Raw genomic sequence first — 21,054 nt, 5'->3', positions numbered from 1 at the left:
TATTTTAATTCTCCTTATAGCACTCATCCCTGTCTTATATGTTATTGTTTACACGTTTATGTCACTTACCTATTACTCTTCTCCCATCCCCACCATTAGATTGTAAGTTTCATGAAAATAGGCATGTGGTCTGAATGTACACAACTGTATCACCAGCATTTATTACTCTCCTTAAAACCATGTTGAATAAATAAAGGAGCTTCAGACTCATACGGATACTGGCCAGCTGGGTAGTCTACTTGGATATCTCATGGGAACACATCACTCAAAATTGCTTTCTCCTTGCTCATTTCCCTTTATCTCTAATGCCACTGTCTTGGTTTGGGCTGGAGCTTGCTAATTGTCCTCCCTATCTGTAGCCCTTGCCCTATTCCCTCTGTTCTCCACATTCATCCAGTGTGGTCTTTTACATGTGTGAATCTGTTCAGGGCACATCCTTACTCCTGCAGTGGCTTCCGTTGTCCTTAGGATAAAATTCAAACACTAATGCAACATATGGTACCCTCCAGATCTGCCTCCTGCCAGCCCTTCTGCTTTATCTGTCTCCACAACCCCTGTCCCCACAGACGTATGCTTTCTCTGCTCTATGCGGAACTATGCATACTTACAGTTTCTCACAAGGTCATGCCCTTTCCCTCCTGGCCTTGTATGTAATGTCCTATTGGCTTGGAATATTTCTTCACTTGACTAACTCCAATTTCTTATTCAGATCTTTGGTCCTCCAGGAACTTTTTCTGAACCCCATTTCTTTTTTTTTTTTTTTTTTTTTCCGAGACAGAGTCTTGCTCTGTTGCCCAGGCTGGAGTGCAGTGGCGCAATCTTGGCTCACTGCAAGCTCCGCCTCCCGGGTTCACGCCATCCTCCTGCCTCAGCCTCCCATGTAGCTGGGACTACAGGCGCCCGCCACTGCACCCGGCTAATTTTTTGTATTTTTAGTAGAGACGGGGTTTCACCATGTTAGCCAAGATGGTCTCGATCTCCTGACCTCGTGATCCTCCCGTCTCGGCCTCCCAAAGTGCTGGGATTACAGGTGTGAGCCACTGCGCCCGGCCACCTGAACTCCATTTCTTTTACTTCATTCTTTTTGATAGCTGAATAATATTTCTATGTAAGGTGCTCCCCCAAAGTACTCTCTTAACTACCATGATCATATGTCCCAGTTTGCCTGGGATAGTCCAGGTGGTACACCTGTTGTCTGGTATAATTACTAATGAAGTCCCTTTCATTCTGAAGAGTGTTCTAGATGGATAGTAAATTACGTGGTCTTCCCAGTCTTGGCCCTCTTTATGTCTCAATCACAGTTCTGTATTACTACACTGTCTTGTAATTATCAGTTGTATTCTCTCTATCCAGCTTTTTGTAAGGCAGCAAATGAAATATATGATAATTGTGACTCTCTGTGCCTCAGACTCCTTTCTTGGGCCCTTTCTCTTCACACCCTTCCTCCTAAAAATCTTCCTCCTAAAAACCTTCCTTCATTGAACCTCCTAATAGTTTGATTTTAATTCTTGTTGTGATTATGATATTTAGCCATATTTTTTGTTGAGGTAAAATTCACATAACATGAAACTAACCATTTTAATGTGTACAATTCAGTGGCATTTAGTGCATTTACAGTGTTGTGCAACTGTTACTTCTATCTAGTTTCAAAACATTTTTATCCACCCCCAAAGAAGACCCAATACCTACTAAACAGTCACTTCCCCACCATTGCCCCCTCCCCTAGCCTGTGGCAAGTACTAATCTCCCTTCTCTTTCTGTGGATTGACCTGTTTTGTTCTGGATATTTCATATAAATGGAATCATACAGTAGGTGACCTTTTGTGTCTGGCTTCTGTCACTTAGCTTATTTGCAAAGTTCATCTATGTTGTAGCACTGTATCAGTACTTCATTCCTTTTTAATAGCTGAATAATTTCATTGTATGAATATACAACGTTTTGTTTATCCACTTATCTGTTGATAAACATTTGTGTTATTTTCACCTTTTGGTTATTGTGGTAATGTGAATAGGGCTGCTATGAACATTCATATATAATTATTTGTTTGAATTTCTGTTTTCAGTTTTTGGGACATATACCTAGAGGTATAATTGCTACATCATACGGTAATTCTATGTTAAACTTATTAAGGAACTGCCAAACTGTTGTCTGCAGTGGCTGTACCATTTTATAGTTTCACCAGCAGTATTCAAGGGTTCCAATTTGTCCACATTCTTGCCAACACTTCCCTATTGCTATTATTATTATTATAGTAGCCATGCTACCTGGTGTGGAGTGGTATCTTATTATAGTTTTGATTTGGGCATGTTTTCAAATGTTTATTGACCATTTGTATATCTTCTTTGGAGAAATGTCTCTTCAAGTTTTTTGCCCATTTTTAAATTGGGATATTGCTTTTTTGTTGTTGAGTTGTAATCGGTATTTATAGATTTTGGAAGCTATACCCTGATCAGATATATAATTTACAAATACTTTCTCATTCTGTAGGTCATCTTTTGTCAGCCTTATTTTGCATATTCTTATTCCCCTTTTGTAGGCATCTACAGGGCAAGGACTGTATATTACACAGCTTGATAGCAGCATCACTCAGATGGTAGGAACTCAGTAAATGTTTTTTGAATAGGAAAGCTATTGGTCAGCAGTTTCCCTTTAACAATACAATAGTAAAAAAGACATTGGAACATAGTAGTTTAGGCTGGGTGCAGTGGCTCATGTCTGTAATCCAGCACTTTGGGAGGCCGAGGCAGGCAGATCATGAGGTCAGGAGTTCGACACCAGCCTGACCAACATGGTGAAACCCCGTCTGTACTAAAAATACAAAAATTAGCTGGGCGTGGTGGTGTGTGCCTGTAATCCCAGCTACTCAGGAGGCTGAGGCAGGAGAATCGCTTGAACCTGGGAGGGACAGGTTGCAGTGAGCCGAGATTGCATCACTGCACTCCAGCCTGGGTGACAGAGTGAGACTTTGTCTCAAAAAAAAAAAAACAAAAAAAAAAACAAAAAAAGAACATAATAGTTTAATTTTCAAAGCACCTTTATAAACACCAGCTGTCCTCTTTATGTTCTGTTAATTGCCAGCATTTACTTTTTTCTCTAATGATAATAGCTGTTAACAGGACTATGTGTTTTTCAGCTTGGAACTGCAGTTGGCTTTTTGCTACCACCAGTTTTAGTACCCAACACACAGAATGACACAAATCTCCTGGCTTATAATATCAGCACCATGTTTTATGGAACATCAGCTGTTGCCACACTTTTATTTATTTTAACAGCAATTGGTAAGTGAATTACTTTCCCTAAAGCTTAAATGAATGCATGATAGAAATTTGAGGATGACTAACTCTGGAAATTTTTGTTGATAATATCTCAAGTGTCATATGCTTGTTTCATTCTTCCATGCCCTGTCTTGCTTAGGTAATGAATGCTACAACCCTAGGGATGTTATGGCCCACTACATCTGTTTTCACATCGTAAAGGGTTTGAGGACTAATTCATTTATCTCTCTACTAACTTTTCTTCTTGGTAACTGTTGGTTTCAAATATATTACCTGCCTCCTTTTCCCATATTCGCCTACATGATCTGCATCTTATGCCTTTTATGCCTACCTAGCCAGGAAAAAGTTCTTGCCATACTTTGAAGTGATGCCCGTAGGCTATGGTCTTTCTGGTAATGCTAAATTCTCCCAAGATTTCCAATTTAACAATTAACTGGATCTGAAAATGTTGACTAGTGAATGGTCCTGGGCAGCAGCTGTTCAGCAGAATTTCAAACTGTGGCAACTATCTACTTGTTAGGCCACTCCAGCAAAGCACGGCTGCCACCACCCGTCACTGAGTCCTCTCGTCTGGGCCTGTCTCTTGAAGCAGTCAGTCAAAATCAGCTGCAAGCAGCCATCATCAGTTTGGAAGAAGCTTTGGGAAGGTCTGCTTTTTAAAGTTTATTTTTAATGGGAAACTTTTGATTTCAGGGAAAAGGATAGGTAAGGTTTATTTAAGTAATATAGCTGCTAGCATAACTATAATATTGCCCTTTAGGCACTCATATCTGAAATTGATTTGAAGAGGAAAATAACTAATAAAGTTGAAATGCTATCTTTTAATCATTCAAATTTATAATTTCAATATAGCTGGAGTTTCAAAATTTTTATACTCGTTTTTACAATGGCTATAATAGTAATGGAAAATTCATATTTTATGATCTCCAGATATAAAATCCTTAGTTTTCAAAGAAATGTATGCTGAACATTCTAGAGTGTTTGAATAGAGACTGCCTTGGTAGATGAACTGCAGGATCCAGGTACAGGAAGGTCAGCCCACGTACTTAATTTCCCTTAATATAATGAGCAGAATGTTCTCTTGGTATCATATGAAGTATTCCAACATGTCTAATCCACTTACTGGTTTTTGTTTTCAGTTAGTTAGGGAATGGCATATTTGTGATTTGCAGACTACCAAAAAGGACACATTATTCCTATCCTATTTTAGCAGTTTAGCAAAGTTTTAAAAGAAATTTGTATTCTTAAAAAAAAAAAAACACCAAAATTATTAAGTCTACTTTTCTGGTAGCCATGTTTGATTTGCTAGATGAAATAGGAAATACATTTTGCATAAATGGACCTTCCATTTGCAATAGGGAATTTTTTTTTTTTTTTTTTTTGATACAGAGTCTCGCTCTGTCACCCAGGCCAGAGTGCAGTGGCATGATCTCAGCTCACTGAAGCCTCTACCTGCTGGGTTCAAGTGATTCTCCTGCCTCAGCCTCCCAAGTAGCTGGGCTTACAGGCATGCACCACCATGCCCAGCTAATTTTTGTATTTTCAGTAGAGACAGGGTTTCACCATGTTGGTCAGGTTGGTCTTGAACTCCTGACCTCAAATGATCCACCTGCCTCAGCCTCCCAAAGTGCTGGGATTATAGGCATGAGCCACTGTGCCTGGCCAGCAATAGGGATTTTTAAAGTATAGAATTCTCTTTTCTTTTTTTTATCGAGACGGAGTCTTGCTCTGTCGCCCAGGCTGGAGGGCAGTGGCGCTATCTGGATTCACTGCAATCTCTGCCTCCTGGGTTCAAGCAGTTTTCATGCCTCAGCCTCCCTCCCTGGAATTACAGGCGTTTGCCACCGCACCTGGCTAAGTTTTTGTGGGTTTTTTGTTTTTTGTTTGAGACAGAGTCTTGCTCTGTCAGCCAGGCTGGAGTGCAGGGGTGCAATTTCGACTTACTGCAACCTCTGCCTCCCAGGTTCAAGGAATTCTCGTGCCTCAACCTCCCAAGTAGCTGAGATCACAGGCGCATGCCACCATGCCTGGCTAATTTTTGTATTTTTAGTAGAGACAGAGTTTCACCATGTTGGCCAGACTGATCTCGAACTTCTGACCTCAGGTGATCCGCCTGCCTTGGCCTCCCAAAGTGCTGGGATTACAGGCCTGAGCCATGAAGCCCGGCCTTTTTTTGTGTGTTTTCAGTAGAGACGGGGTTTCACCATGTTGGCCAGTCTGGTCTCGAACTCCTGACCTCAAACAATCCGCCTGCCTCGACCTCACAAAGCGCTGGGATTACTGGCGTGAGCCACTGCACCCAGCCAAAATTCTCTTTCTTTTGATTGCTTTTGTGTCTTCACATAAATTCCAGTTTTCCTTTTTTTTTTTTTTTAAATCCTCTTCAATTGCTTGTCTCAGAAAGAAGTGAGAAAGTAAGAGATTGCATGTAAGATATCACAAAATCATACATGTGATGTGTGTATGTTTAAACTGCTACAAATATAAGATTTTTACTTGTTGAAGGAGGGAGACCAAGAATGTTATTATAATAATAGGTATGACTATTGGCATATTACCCTTTGTTATTTGAGAAATTAAAAGAGAGAGCTAATTATGTACTTAACTAATTATGTACTCATGGCCTACAGGTAGAGAATGGAAATAGAAATGAGGGGAAAATAATGAGAAAAATGCCTTTAAAAAAAGGCTCTTGGTCAATTTTTGCTTGGAGGACTCTAATTTTAATTTTATGATCCCAAACATATTATAAAAGCAAGATAATATGTAGTTGTGATATGAAAGTCTTAAGTTGAAAATTGTGACATTTAAATAGAACATGTACTTGTTTTCCTCGTTCCCAAATATTTGCTGTTGAGCAAACTTTGGATTATTTAAAAAATCCATACCAAATAAAGTTCCTTAATTACTAAAAGGTGATTTTACTTCTCTCTAAATTCTACCCATAGTTATTTTGGAAGTCCCACCAAATTCTTACAAAGTAATTTAATTTTGTTAAGGTTTTTCAGCAATGTGACATGTACTAAATTGATAGCAGTCTACTTAAAATATTGTCTCAAAGGTTCATGCCATGTAATTGTGTTCCTCTCCCTCATGGAGCTTATATTGAGTATAATCCATCTAGTGTTTCCAGGAATTAACCCAAGTATTCCACTGAATTTCACACTAATACTATTCCTATTAGGAGAACTCTATTATATCCTCAAATATTTGGTTTGTTGATATGTACCAAACGTGTTTAGAGGCTTACTACATGCTGTATATCATTTAATCCTCATGACTGTATGAGGAAGGTACCAATATTATTCCCATTTTATAGACGAGGAAACAGACACAGAATTTAGTTAAATCTAATTTGTCCAAGGCCATAGTAAACACTGAAGGTCAGATTTAAGCCTAGACAATTTAACTCCATATATAAAAGTTACAGATAAAAATATATCATTTTAATTTTTACTGAGCCTATTTTTTGTTCGAATTCAGATTCTTGCATAAGTGGTAATGCTATTGTATTTAAAAGCTGTTCTTGTGCAGCAGAGCAGTAAACTATGTCATTTAACTCATGTGTCAATTAAAATACTTTCCTGTCAGGCCGGGCGCGGTGGCTCACGCCTGTAATCCCAGCACTTTGGGAGGCCAAGGCGGGTGGATCATGAGGTCAGGAGATCGAGACCATCCGTCTCCGTCTCAAAAAAAAAAAAAAAACCTTTCCTGATTCACTAAATTGAGTGGATGACAGAAGCCAAAAGTAATCACAATAAAAATATTTAATATTAATATACTTAAACACATAAGCATATAATGTGTGTATAATTTTACTTTTGATTCTTTTTTAAGAGATGGGGTCTCACCCTGTCACCCAGGCTGGAGTGCAGTGGCACAATCTCAGCTCACTGCACCCTCGATCTCCTGACCAGACTCAAGCAATCTTCCTACCTCAGCCCTCTGAGTAGCTGGGACTACAGGTGTGCGCCACCATGCCTGGCTAATTTTTATATTTTTTGTAGACAGGGTTTCACCATGTTGCCCAGGCTGTTCCCAGCTTGCCTTGGGCTCCCAAAGTGCAGGGATTACAGGCATGAGTCACCATGCCCAGCTGCTTTTGATTCTTAATTCAGGATATCTATAAACTTTATTTTGGCCGGGCGCGGTGACTCACGCCTGTAATCCCAGCACTTTGGGAGGTCGAGGCAGGCGGATCACGAGGTCAGGAGATTGAGACCACCCTGGCTGACACGGTGAAACCCCGTCTCTACTAAAAATACAAAAAATTAGCCGGGCGTGGTGGCGGGCGCCTGTAGTCCCAGCTACATGGGAGACTGAGGCAGGAGAATGGCCTGAACCCAGGAGGCGGAGCTTGCAGTGAGCCGAGATCACGCCACTGCACTCCAGCCTGGGCGACAGAGTGAGACTCTGTCCGCTCCCCCCCCCCAAAAAAAACAAAAACAAATAAACTTTATTTTATTTTGTTTTGAGACAGAGTTTAGCTCTTGTTGCCCTGGCTGGAGTGCAGTGACGCGATCTCGGCTCACCGCAACCTCCGCCTCCCGGATTCAAGCCATTCTGCCTCAGCCTCCTGAGTAGCTGGAATTACAGGAGGGCGCCACCACACATGGCTAATTTTGTGTTTTTAGTAGAGACAGGGTTTCTCCATGTTGGTCAGGCTGGTCTCAAACTCCTGACCTCAGGTGATCCGCCTGTCTCGGCCTCCCAAAGTGCTGGGATTATAGGCGTGAGCCACCATGCGCGGCCCGGCTGCATACTTTTAACAGAAACACATTTAACTTAGTCTGTAAGAATTTCAAGCTCCTGAGGTAGTCTCTGATTTTTTAAAATAAATATTCGTCCAAAAAAGACAATATATTTTGTGTTGCACTTGATAATTACAGAATTATTTTACATATATTGTATCATGTAATCTTCATAACAGCTTGTTATTGTTATTTACATTTTATGGATGAGAAAGCTGTAAAGGCGAGAGACAGGGATTTACTTCCTCAAAGTCATACAGTGAGCTGAGGCAGAGCCAGGATTCAAACATTTATTTGTCTTTTAATAACCGAATATATGTAATATATGCCTGAATCACACAGGGATAAATAATGAAATTTTTAAAATGTTAAAATATGATTGAAGAAGTAAAAGTGGCCCTAAACAGCAATAGATTTACAACATATTCATCACAGGAGGAAAAGTTTGAATGTGGTGCTCGAGAATATTTTGGCTACTTTATAAGACTAACGCCAGAAGTGGAGAATAACTGCTTCAAATAATCAATTGTTTTATTGGTGCAAATTTTTGGTTGGGAGAAGACAATAGAAAGCTATTATTTTTCTGTTTCAAAGGAGAAAGAAGAAGCCATATTTCATCCTTTAAAAGTAGCAGCTAGGCATAAACAAGGTCATAGATCTGTGGCTTTTTGTTTCTCTTTCTTCAAGTAGACTTAAGTTCGACTTTCCTACAACATGTAGCTGGTAAATACAGGCTTGATTTTTGCCAAAAGATAGTTTGACTTCCTGAAACTAAAAGATAACTCTTGTATTAAAAAAAAATAAGTGTAGTGGATTTAAAGACTGGTAAGAAGTATTTTCTTTTCTTTTCATTTTTGAGACACAGTTTCACTCTGTTGACCAGACTGGAGTGCAGTGGTGCGACCTCAGCTCACAGCAACCTCCGCCTCCTGGGTTCAAGCGATTCTCCTGCCTCAGCCTCCCAAGTAGCTGGGATTAAGGCACCCACCACCCCTGGCTAATTTTTGTGTTTTAAGTAGAGACAGGTTTTTGCCATGTTGGCCAGGCTGGTCTCCAACTCCTGACCTCTGGTGATTCGCCTGCTTCAGACCTCCCAAAGTGCTGGGATTACAGGCGTGAGCCACTGCGCCCAGCCAGAAGTCAGAAGTATTTTCATTTTTGCATTTCAGTTCAGATTTGAGCCATTTAGATTTATTTTGCCATGGTAAATAAAAAAGTAAGAGACTTAAGATTCATTAAGTACCCATGACTACCTAGTAAGCATAGTTTTTACTTTCTGAAACTTCGTTTTATAACTATATGAGTTCTGCATTACCAATCTTAGTAAAAAGAGATATTTCCTATCTAATTAGGATACAAAGAGACTCAGAAAAGGACAACAGACATCCTAACAGTACAAGATCAGATAGAATGAAAGGAAGAGGAGGATTTGCAACTTAAACCTTTTATGTGTACCAGCCTTCCAATGTAAGGATATTAAAAAGTAAATATTTATGAGTTATATCTCCACTTTAATTAGTTGTGAGATCTGTGAAAATAGAAGTATATTTTAGTTTGGTAAGTTTTAGTTATATCACAGTTAATGTGTTAGTCAGCAATGAACTGTAATTTAAAACATTTTTAGCAGCAAACAGGAAAATTAGAGAATTACAGTATTTCATGGAAATTTTAAGGGTTGTTTCTTACTTTCCCAGTGATTGTTTCTCCCTGGCTGGTTTTCAAAAGCATTTGGGGAGTTTTGTGTTTAAAACAGTTTCTTTGGCTTCATCCTGGAGTTTCTGATTCATTGAGCCTTGGGTAGAATCTCAAAATCTTTATTATTTTTAAATTTCCAAATGATTCCAGTTGATAGGTCCATCAGATATAACCCTCTTTCAAACTACAAAGCAGGTCTTCCTTGTTGGAAGAAAGAAATAGCCAATTAAAAAAAAAAAAGAAATCCTAATTTCTATTAAAAAATGTTTTTTCTTACTGTCTGGCTGAGGATGGCAGAAAAATCCTAATTTCTAAAAAAAATTCCTAAACAATGTTATTTTCTGATTCCATTTACCTTCTTTTTTCTTTCTGTTTTTTTGTTTTGTTTTGTTTTTTGAGACAGTCTCACTCCGTTGCCCAGGCTGGAGTGCAGTGGCACAATCGTGGCTCACTGCAACCTCCACCTCCTGGGTTCAAGCAATTCCTGCCTCAGCCTCCCGAGTAGCTGGGACTCCAGGCATGTGCCACCATTAATGCCTGGCTAATTTTTGTATTTTTTTGTAGAGATGGGGTTTCACCATGTTGGCCAGGCTGGTCTCAAACTCCTGACCTCAAATGATCCACCTGCCTCGGCCTCCCAAAGTGCTGGGATTACAAGTGTGAGCCACTGTGCCGGGCTTCTTTTTTCTTTTTGAATTTACCCTGTTTCATCAATCCCAAGGTATACTTTTTTCATGAAATCTCTGAAATCAAGATGCCTTTAATAATCAGTGGCATCTAACATTTGTGGTAATTGAGACATGGTTATGTGAAAACCTTCTATTGATACCTGGCAAGATCATTGACTGCAAGCATTAGAGTATTTTAGATTCAATGAAGTACAGTATTTTCCTACTATTGTAGTTAACAATTTTGAGACACTTTAAAGTTTGGAGTCAATACAAAGACTAGATTTTAATTTCTGCTGTACCGTATATTAGCAGTTCAGCCCTTCTGTAAATAGTTTTTTGTGTTTTTTTGTTTGTTTTTTACAGACAAAGTCTTGCTTTATCACCTAGGCTAGAGTGTAGTGATATGATGATCCCAGCTCACTGCAGCCTTTACTCCTGGGCTCAGTGAAGCGATCCTGAAGTGATCCTCTCACTTTAGCCTCACAAGTAGCTAGGATTATAGGTGCATGCTGCCATGCCTAGCTAGTTTAAACAATTTTTTTCTAGCAACAGTCTTGTTCAAATGATGCTTCCACTTTGACTTCCCAAAGTGAGCACCATGCCTGGCCTATGAATTAGTCTTGACTTCTGGTTAGCCTAATCCTAAAGAAATCTCTCTATAGCCATCTTTTGTGGAAAGTTGGTTGATCCTTTCCTGCACAGCTAAAAGGTGGTCTCTAGACGTGTGCCTGGGATGGCTGTGAAATTTCTAACTAGAAATGGACAGTGCTGAAACTTACATTATCAGACACCATATACTACACTTTTATGTCTCTTAGCTCTACCCCTGTACTTTCCATATGCAGCTCAAGTGAGTTAGTAAGACCTAGCTCTGCTTCCATGAATCCACCTGAAGTTTTTCAATCCCAGAGGTGCAATTGGATCAGATGATAAACTTTATATCAAATTTCAGAAGAAAATGGTTACTAACTCAAGTCCTTTAAAAGTTCAATAGTATATTGGCTTCCTCATATCTGATTTTTTATTTCTCTCTTCTATTTTCCTTTTTTTTTTTTGAGAGAGGGTCCTGCTCTGTTGCGCAGGCTGGAGTGCAATGGCGCAATCACAGCTCACTGCAGCCTTGACTTCCCAGGCTCAAGGGTTCTTCCCGCTTCAGTCTCCCAAAGAGCTGGGATTACAAGCATAAGCCACTGTGCCCAGCCTTCATGTTTATCTCTAATTACAAATTGAACTGAATTTAAAAGTAGAGTTGTTGAATATTTGATGTAGTAAAAATTAGTCTTTCTTAGGTAAATAGAATAATCAGTCAGCAAGGTTGTGGCATGTTATTGATGGTTTTGCAGTTCATTATGTGAAATTGGCCATATCTCTGAGTTTTAGTCGGTTTCAGAGAACTGAGATGACAGTGTTAAACTATTCTTCACTTAGAAATCAGTGAAAATGAAAACCCTCACCATAAAAGACTTATACTACCTCTTTAAACTTAGACTGTGTTCTGTCTGCTCACTAAGGAAGAGACATATAATTAATTACTTATTGTAATATATAACAACATATCATACATATATTAAATATACATAATCTTTTTATATATATTCTCAGCCTTCAAAGAAAAACCTCGGTATCCACCAAGTCAGGCTCAAGCAGCTCTTCAAGACAGTCCCCCTGAAGAGTACTCCTATAAGAAATCAATAAGAAACCTGTTTAAAAACATTCCTTTTGTCCTTCTGTTGATCACTTATGGTAAGTGGTTTTCTTGTACTTTCTTTAATGTCTGTGTGAGCCTTTCAGCGTTGTGAATTCTTTTCATTTAACCTAGTGGTTTGAACTTCAACAAGATTGGCCTGTTAACTCTATAGCATAATCATGAATTTAAATTTTAAACTAAAAGCAGAAAATCCAGGATGGATCTTCTTACATGTTTTTAAAAATAATAATTTTTAAAAAGTAGTTTTTGGCCAGGCATGATGGCTCACGCTGGTGATCCCAGCACTTGGGTTGGCCGAGGTGTGTGGATCACTTGATGTCAGGAGTTTGGGACCAGCCTGGTGAACACGGTGAAACCCCATCTCTACTAAAAATACAAAAATTATCTGGGTGTGATGGCACGTACCTGTAATCCCAGCTACTCGGGTGGCTGAGGCAGGAGAATCACTTGAACCTAGAAGGCAGAGGTTACAGTGAGCCAAGATTGCGCCACTGCACTCCAGCCTGGGCAACAGAGTGAGACTATCTCAAAAAAAAAGAAAGAAAGAAAAGTAGTTCTCAAATAGAGAAACTCAGTCTTCTTTTGTGAGTTCTCATGGAGTGTTTTAGGCCATTTGTGAACTATAGTTATACTGGTATAAGCATGTGGGAAATGCTATCAGCAATACCTTTCTTTGACACTGCAAGCTGGCATCTGTTTTGACTTCTCAGTCAAAACTAGACATTAAGGAACTCACCTTAACCCGTTTTGACATCTAAGAAAATTCTCTCTCTCCAGATCTTTCAGGATAGCTGACAGGTATTCATCCTGACACTGTAGGTTTGACTACAGACACCAACACACTTGGTTTTCTTCAGAGTTTTCTGACAGTTCATTCTTTGTTTCTTGTGTTAACACCATTTACGTGAACACCAGCACTCCCTATTTCTATCTTACTTGCCTCCAGAAATCACTCACTGCTATTCTCTGTTTCACATTTTTTGGGGATACAAACCCTGGTACATAAATGTTTTACAAGTTATAGCAGATTAAGTCCTGACCTAAACTATTTTTACCAGGATTAGTTCTTTTTTTTTTAGTAGAAATTACTCATCACCAAAGTTGAACATTTAATCTAATAAATTCCTATATACCTATGTCCTGTGTATGCCATCACCCAGCTTCAACAGTTATCAACATTTTGCCATTCTTGCTTCATCTATTTCCTCCATTTTTTTCCTGGAATGTATTTTTTTGAGACGGAGTTTCACTCTTGTTGCCCAGACTGGAGTGCAGTGGTACAATCTCAGCTCATTGTATCCTGCACCTCCCAGGTTCAAGCAATTCTTCTGCCTCAGCCTCTCGAGTAGCTGGGATTACAGGTGCCCATAACCACACCTGGCTAATTTTTCATATTTTTAGTAGAGATAGGGTTTCACCATGTTGGCCAGGCTGGTCTCAAACACTTGACCTCAGGTGATCTGCCCGCCTTGGCCTCCGAAAGTGCTGGGATTACAGGTGTGAGCCACCACGCCCAGCCTTTCCTGGAATATTTTAAAGCAAATCCCAGATGCCGTATCATCTCATCCTTATATATTAATACTTTTGCATGACGTAGTTCGTTTTCTTAATTTTGCTGGTTACCTCCTTGTTTAGCTTAAACCTAAAATTCCTAATTAGATACAGAGAAAATATAGTGGCTTATTGTTAAATAGTAGAGCAAATTAATTTCTTTTGCCTGTCATTTAAGGTGGCTTTTTTCTTTTGTTTTTTTTTTTTTTTTTTTTGAGACAGAGTCTTGCTCTGTCACCCAGGCTGGAGGACAGTGGCGCAATCTGGGCTCACTGCAACCTCTACCTCTCAGGTTCAAGCAATTCTCCTGCCTCAGCCTCCCTAGTAGCTGAGATTACAGGTGCATGCCACCATGCCTGGCTAATTTTTGTATTTTTAGTAGAGGCGGGGTTTCACCATGTTGACCATGCTGGTCTCAAACTCCTGACCTCGTGATCTGTCTGCCTTTGCCTCCCAAAATGCTGGGATTACAGGTGTGAGCCACCACATCTGGCCTGGCTTTTTGTTATCACTCCTTTATCACTCACTTTCCCAATACAAAATTCTCTTTCAGCCACACTTATAACTAACCCCCTGTCACAGACATACACAAGCACACACACACAGACACATCACCACATGATATACACTGTTAATTCTAGTCTCTGTAATTTTGTGCCAATATTTCTTTTACCGGAAATGTGCTTCTTTTTTCTGTAAGCAATCCTGCAAGAGCTAGCTTAATCTTTGCCTCACTTATTGTTCATTTTGGTGTTCATTCTTTTATTTATTTATTCCATCAATAGCTATCAAATACCAACTAAATGTATAGTAGTGCTCTAGATGTTTTGTGGCTAGAAAGAGGCATGATATATGATTTCTGTCCATAGGAAATTGATCATCTAACTGGGGAGATAATATAAACGTCTGAAAAGTAAGCAACATTACAGTTGGTATTTATCAAAAGGATAACAACACAAGATAAGTTGTATGGCAAGTGCATGCTGAAGGCCTTCATTGAGACCTATCATTGAGAAAGGATAAACAAAGGGAAGGCCTAGGGATGGCAGGGAGAGTCTCACAGAAGGGAGTGGTTGAGCTGGGCCTTGAAGAGTGGGTTGGATTTGAATAGACAAAGGGGAGGAAGAAAATAGCACCAGCGAGGGTGTTAGATTGTGCCTTCAGTGAACACTCAGGTATCTGTGGAGTTTTGGTGTCTTTGTACCACATCGCTTAATACTTACTGGGGCTGGGCACAGTGGCTCACGCCTGTAATCCTAACACTTTGGGAGGCCAAGGTGGGTGGATCACTTGAGGCCAGTTCAAGACCAGCCTGGCGAACATGGCAAAACCCTGTGTCTACTGAAAATACAAAAATTAGCTGGGCATGGTGGTGTGCACCTGTAGTTCCAGCTACTCGGGAGGCTGAGGCAGGAGAATCACTTGAACCCGGGAGGCAGAGATTGCAGTATTATGAGACCGTGCCACTGCACTCCAGCCTGGGTGACGGATCAAGACTCTATCTGAGAAAAAAACAAAAAAACAAAAACCTTGATTATACATAAATGATTAAGTTAATTGCAATATCGGTTTTGTTGGTTTCTCACTCTGTCACCCAGGCTGGAGTGCAGTGGCGTGATCTTGGCTCACTGCAACCTCTACTTCCCGGGTTCAAGCGGTTCTTTTGCCTCAGCTTCCTGAGTAGCTGGGACTACAGGCAAGTGCCACCACACTTGGCTAATTTTTGTGTTTTTAGTAGAGATGGGGTTTTGCCATGTTAGCCAGGTTGGTCTCGAATTCCTGACCTCAGGCATCATCTAGGTATTAAGCCTAGCATCCATTAGCTATTATTCCTGATGCTCTTCCTCCCGCAAACCCGAAATGTCCCAATGTTTGTTGTTTCCACCCTCGTGCACCATGTGTCCATCATTCCGCTCCCACTTATAAGTGAGAATGTGTTGTATTTGGTTTTCTGTTATTGCCTTAGTTTGCTGAGAATAACTGCTTCCAGCTCCATCCATGTCCCTGCAAAGGACATGATCTCATTTCTTTTTTTTTTTTTTGAGACTGAGTCTGGCTCTGTCGCCCAGGCTGGAGTGCAGTGGCCGGATCTCAGCTCACTGCAAGCTCCGCCTCCCGGGTTTACGCCATTCTCCTGCCTCAGCCTCCGGAGTAGTTGGGACCACAGACGCCCGCCACCTCGCCCGGCTAGTTTTTTGTGTTTTTTAGTAGAGACGGGGTTTCACCGTGTTAGCCAGGATGGTCTCGATCTCCTGACCTTGTGATCCGCCCGTCTCAGCCTCCCAAAGTGCTGGGATTACAGGCTTGAGCCACCGCGCCCGGCTTCTTTTTTTTTTTTTTGAGACAGAGTTTCACTCTTATTGCCCAGGCTGGAGTGCACACAATCACGGCTCACTGCAACCTCCGCCCCCCAGGTTCAGGTGATTCTCCTGCCTCAGCCTCCCGAGTAGCTGGGATTACAGGCATGTGCCAACATGTCCGGCTAATTTTTGTATTTTTAGTAGAGACAGGGTTTCACCATGGTGGTCAGGCTGGTCTCGAACTCCTGATCTCAGGTGATCCACCTGCCTCAGCCTCCCAAAGTGTCAGGATTACAGGCATGAGCCACCGCACCCGGCCTGATCTCATTTCGTTTTGGCTGTATAGTATTCCATGGTGTAAACATACTACGTTTTCTTTATCCAGTCTATTGTTGATGGGCATTTGGGTTGATTCCATGTCTTTGCTATTGTGAATAGTGCTGCAGTAAACATACATGTGCATATATCTTTATAACAGAATGATATATGTTCCTTTGGGTATATACCCACTAATGGGATTGATGGGTCAAATGGTATTTCTGCTTCTATATCTTGGGAATTGTCACACTGTCTTCTACAGTGGTTGAATTAATTTATACTCCTTCCAGCAGTGTAAAAGTGTTCTTTTTTCTCCACAGCCTCGCCAGCATCTGTTGTTTCTTGACATTTTAATAATCGCCATTCTGACTGGCATGAAATGGTATCTCATTGTGGTTTTGATTTGCATTTCTGTAATTACCAGTGATGTTGAGCTTTTTTTCATGTTTGGCCACATGAATGTCTTTTGACAAGTGTTTGTTCATGTCCTTTGCCCACTTTTTATTGAGGTTGTCTTTTTCTTGTAAATTTAAATTCCTGTAGACTCTGGATATTAGACCTTTGTCAGATGGATAAATTGCAAAAATTTTCTCCCATTCTGTAAGTCGTCTGTTCACTCTGATGATAGTTTTTGTTTTGTTTTGTTTTGTTTTTTGCTGTGCGGAAGCTCTTCAGTTTAATTAGGTGCCAACAAATGAACTTTCTGAACCTGATAAAGCTTATCTACAAAGACCCTATAGCAAGTATTATACTAAAGGCAAATGTTAGAGCCATTCTCCTTAAGAATCAATAAGAAGTATCCTTAAGGATATTTACTGTCATCACTTCCATTCAACATCTAACTGGAGGTACTGGCTGGCTCAATAACACAAGAAAAAAGAAAGAAAAGGCATATGAAACAGAAAACAGATGTTATTGCTCATACTGTAATTATTCATATCAGAGGTCAGCAAACCGTGACCCATGAGCCAAATCTGGCCATTGCCTGTTTTTATATTAAAGTTTTGTTTGTCTACATATTGTCTATAGCTGCTTTTGAACTACTAGGGCAGAGTTGAGTAGTTACATTAGTTACATCAGAGACCATATGTCCTACAAAGCTAACAAAGGTTTGCTACCTGGTGCTTTACAGAAAATGTTTGGTGATCATCCATCTATTAAAATAATATGAAAGAACCTAGAGATAGCTATTAAAACTAGTAAGAATGAGTTAGCAAAGTTACTAAATAGCTGACAATGTGAAAATATCAATTGCATTCCTATGTATTTATAAGTATTGTATTCCTATGAAAGATATCTTTTATAATAGCAACTAAAACTATAAAGATATCTTAAAATAAATATACCAAAAGAACTTCATAGAGAAAATTATAAAACATTGAAAGGTATAAAAGGAGACCCACATCCTAGGCAATGTGGCAAAACCTCATCTCTACAAAAAATACAAAAATTATCCAGACACAGTGGCCTGTGCCTCTAGTCCCAGCTATTTGTGGGGCTGAGGTAGAAAAATCATTTGAGCCCAGGAGATCAAGGATGCAGTGAGCTGTGTTTGTGCTGCTGCACTCCAGTCTGGGCGACAGAGCGAGTCTCCGTCTCAAAAAAAAAAAAAAAAAAAAGAAAAGAAATATATTTCCACAATTGTCACATAATATTCCATGTCACTTCATGAACTGGTAAATGACACACTTTTAGTATTCTCTTTATTATTGTAGATATCATGATTTAACATCATCTTTATTATTGTAGGTATCATGACTGGTGCCTTTTATTCAGTCTCAACATTATTAAATCAAATGATATTGACATATCATGAGGTAAGCTTCTGCTTGTGTCAGATTGCATGCCTGACCAAGAATTTTTCTTTAGCAATATAACTGTCGTTAGCAGGGTCATGAGATTAAGGATTATGACATTGTTGCTATCAAATATTTACATTTGTTTTAATTGAGAATATATTTGTTAAAAAATGAAATTTCCACAACTTTAGAGATCTGATTGGCTTTTATTATCGATTCCTTTATTGGACAGCATCCCATCTAAAGATTTAGAAAGGTACTGATGAGCTGAGCAGAGGAGACGGGCTTTATAGACAGAAAAAGACTGAAGAAAGCAGAAACAAGGAGCAAAGAGCAGATTCGTTGTTACAAAGTTACTTTCCTTATAGGATTAAAACAAGGGGGACTGGGCCCCATCTGACAGGTTGCTTATGAATCTCTTTTTTTTGGAAAAGTGGCCCATTTTAAATTTCAGTTTGATTATGTGGCACCTAGCGCTAGTGACACTGTTCTGTGTGGTCTGGTCTGTTGGGTCTAGTGTGGGAGCTCACTCCAAAACAATGGCCTCCTATCATTTTAATTTAACATATTTAATCCAGTTTATAAAACACACAGTATGGCCAGGCGTGGTGGCTCACGCCTGTAAACCCAGCACTTTGGGAGGCCGAGGAGGATCACCTGAGGTCGGAAGTTTGAGACCAGCCTGACCAACATGGAGAAACCCCGTCTCTACTAAAAATACAAAATTAGCTGGGCGTGGTGGCGCATGCCTGTAATCCCAGCTATTCGGGAGGCTGAGTCAGGAGAAACGCTTGAGCCTGGGAGGTGGAGGTGGCGGTGAGCCGAGATCGTGCCATTGCATTCCAGCCTGGGCAATAAGAGCGAATCCCTGTCTCAAAAAAAACAAAAAACACGCCAGATGCTGTGGCCCACACCTGTAATCCCAGCCAAGATAGCACCACTGCACTCCAGCCTAGTGACAGAGTGAGACTCCACCTCAAAAAAACAAACAAAAAAACTCACACAATATGGAAAGCAGAAGTTACTATCCCTGTGATGATACCTAAGTTTATTTTTAGGAAATAATATGATTGGTTATATGGAAAAAGACAAAACATTTTAAGGGAACTCAGCATAAATATAGATAAATAAATATCAAGTTCCGATTGATGTGTCTTTGCTTTTGAAAGGGTAAAAGCAGTTGTACTATGTAAAAGCTATCGATTAACCTCCTTTTGAGACATCTATACAGTGTCATACCTTGCTTAGTGACAGGGATACCTTCTGAGAAATTCACTAGGCAGTTTCATTGTTGTGAATATAATACAGTGTACTTCATTGTTGTGTGAGTATAATACAGTGTAGTAGGCAAACCTAATGGTGTAGCCTACTACATACCTAGGCTGTGTGGTATAGCCTGTTGCTCCTAGGTTACAAACCTGTATAGCATGTTACTTTACTGAATATTGTAGGCAGTTGTAATGCAATGGTAAGTATTGTGTATCTAAATATATCTAAACAGAGAAGGTAGAATAAAAATATGGTATTATAATCTTACGGGATCACTTCTGTATATATGAGTCAGTGTTGAGCTAGATGTCATCATGGAACACATGACTATCTATACTTAAGAATCCTCACAAAAATCATTGTACTTCTAACCATAGAGGATTAAGGAAATTTTTCCTTTTTTATTTCTTCTATTATTTTAGGTTTCTTTTCTTGTTTTAAAATGTAATGCTTATGTATATTCTTTACCTGCCCTCCCCTCTCACCCTAACACGTGTACTAAATCTTCCTACTGTGTGCTTAGTTTTATCTAATTATTTTCATTGACTATGAAAAGGTGTGGGAATGTGAAGAGTCTGAATTAGTTAATCCATTTATTTGATCAACTTCTTATGCAAATTGTTTTCAGGGAGAAGAAGTCAATGCTGGAAGGATTGGGCTAACACTAGTAGTAGCTGGAATGGTGGGCTCTATTCTTTGTGGCTTATGGCTGGATTATACCAAAACATACAAGTAAGTGAAAGTAAATACATGTATGGTGTGTAACCAAAGGTATTTTGATTTTAAAAGACAATTTGCTTTTTATTTTAAGAAATTTAAAACATGTTATTACTTAGATATGGATTCTAAACACTAGTAGGTTCTCTTCACTTAAGTGTTTCAATACTCTATGTATTGTATTATTTTATTGGTCACATTTATTTCAATTTTGAGAACTTGGATACCTTATGAATCCCTTCTTTCTAACAATACTCATACCTACCACTTCAGAAGGAATTATTTCTATTCTAAAAAGAGCCCTTTCTGAGAAATATTTGACTTTTGATAGACTTTGTCTTTTTTTTTTTTTTTTTTTTGAGGTGGGGTCTCACTCTGTCACCCAGGCTGGAATGCAGTGGTACCATCTTGGCTCACTGCAACTTCTGCTTTCCAGGCTCAAGTGATTCTCCCACCTCAGCCTCCTGAGTAGCTGTGACCACAGGTGTGCACCACCACACTCAGCTAATTTTTTGCCTTTTTGGAGACAGGCTTTCACCATGTTGCCCAGGCTGGTTTTGAACTCCTGAGGTCAGGCAGTCCACCCACCTCAGCCTCCCAAAGTGCTGGGATTACAGGCAGGAGCCACCATGCCCGGCCTATCTTGTTCTTTTCTTATGTTGTGGGCTTAAATACAAAAACAAAAAAGTAATTATTTCCAATCAAAAAATTATCATTGAGCATAAGGCTTTATTTTGCTAAAAACTTTTTGGCTAAAGTACCCCCAGACTATAGTACCAGTTAACTGTAATATAATGCATAATGTGAAAGTGCTGGCTTGATACAATGTCTTACACCTGTAATCCCAGCACTTTGGGAGGCCAAGGTGGGTAGATTGCTTAAGGCCAGGAGTTGGAGACCAGCCTGGGCAACATGGCAAAACTCCATCTCTACTGAAAATACAAAAAGTAGCTGAGTGTGGTGATGGGCATCTGTAATACTAGCTACTCAGGAGGCTAA

The 21,054-nt window shown here is 39.7% G+C and overlaps 1 protein-coding gene across 1 annotated transcript in view; it reads left to right on the top strand.

The window, feature by feature from the left end:
* FLVCR1 (FLVCR heme transporter 1) overlaps positions 1-21,054 on the top strand; it is a 32,233-nt gene that overhangs the window by 2,364 nt on the left and 8,815 nt on the right. The window contains exons 2-5 of the mRNA XM_003918797.4: positions 3,135-3,279; positions 11,996-12,136; positions 18,020-18,087; positions 19,967-20,070. Of these exons, the coding sequence (XP_003918846.1) occupies positions 3,135-3,279; positions 11,996-12,136; positions 18,020-18,087; positions 19,967-20,070 (458 nt within the window). The remainder of the gene's footprint in view (positions 1-3,134; positions 3,280-11,995; positions 12,137-18,019; positions 18,088-19,966; positions 20,071-21,054) is intronic.

The sequence above is a fragment of the Papio anubis genome, chromosome 1, assembly GCF_008728515.1.
Source record: "Papio anubis isolate 15944 chromosome 1, Panubis1.0, whole genome shotgun sequence".
Taxonomy (NCBI): Eukaryota; Metazoa; Chordata; class Mammalia; order Primates; family Cercopithecidae; genus Papio; species Papio anubis.
This window is presented reverse-complemented; position numbering and strand designations above follow the sequence as displayed.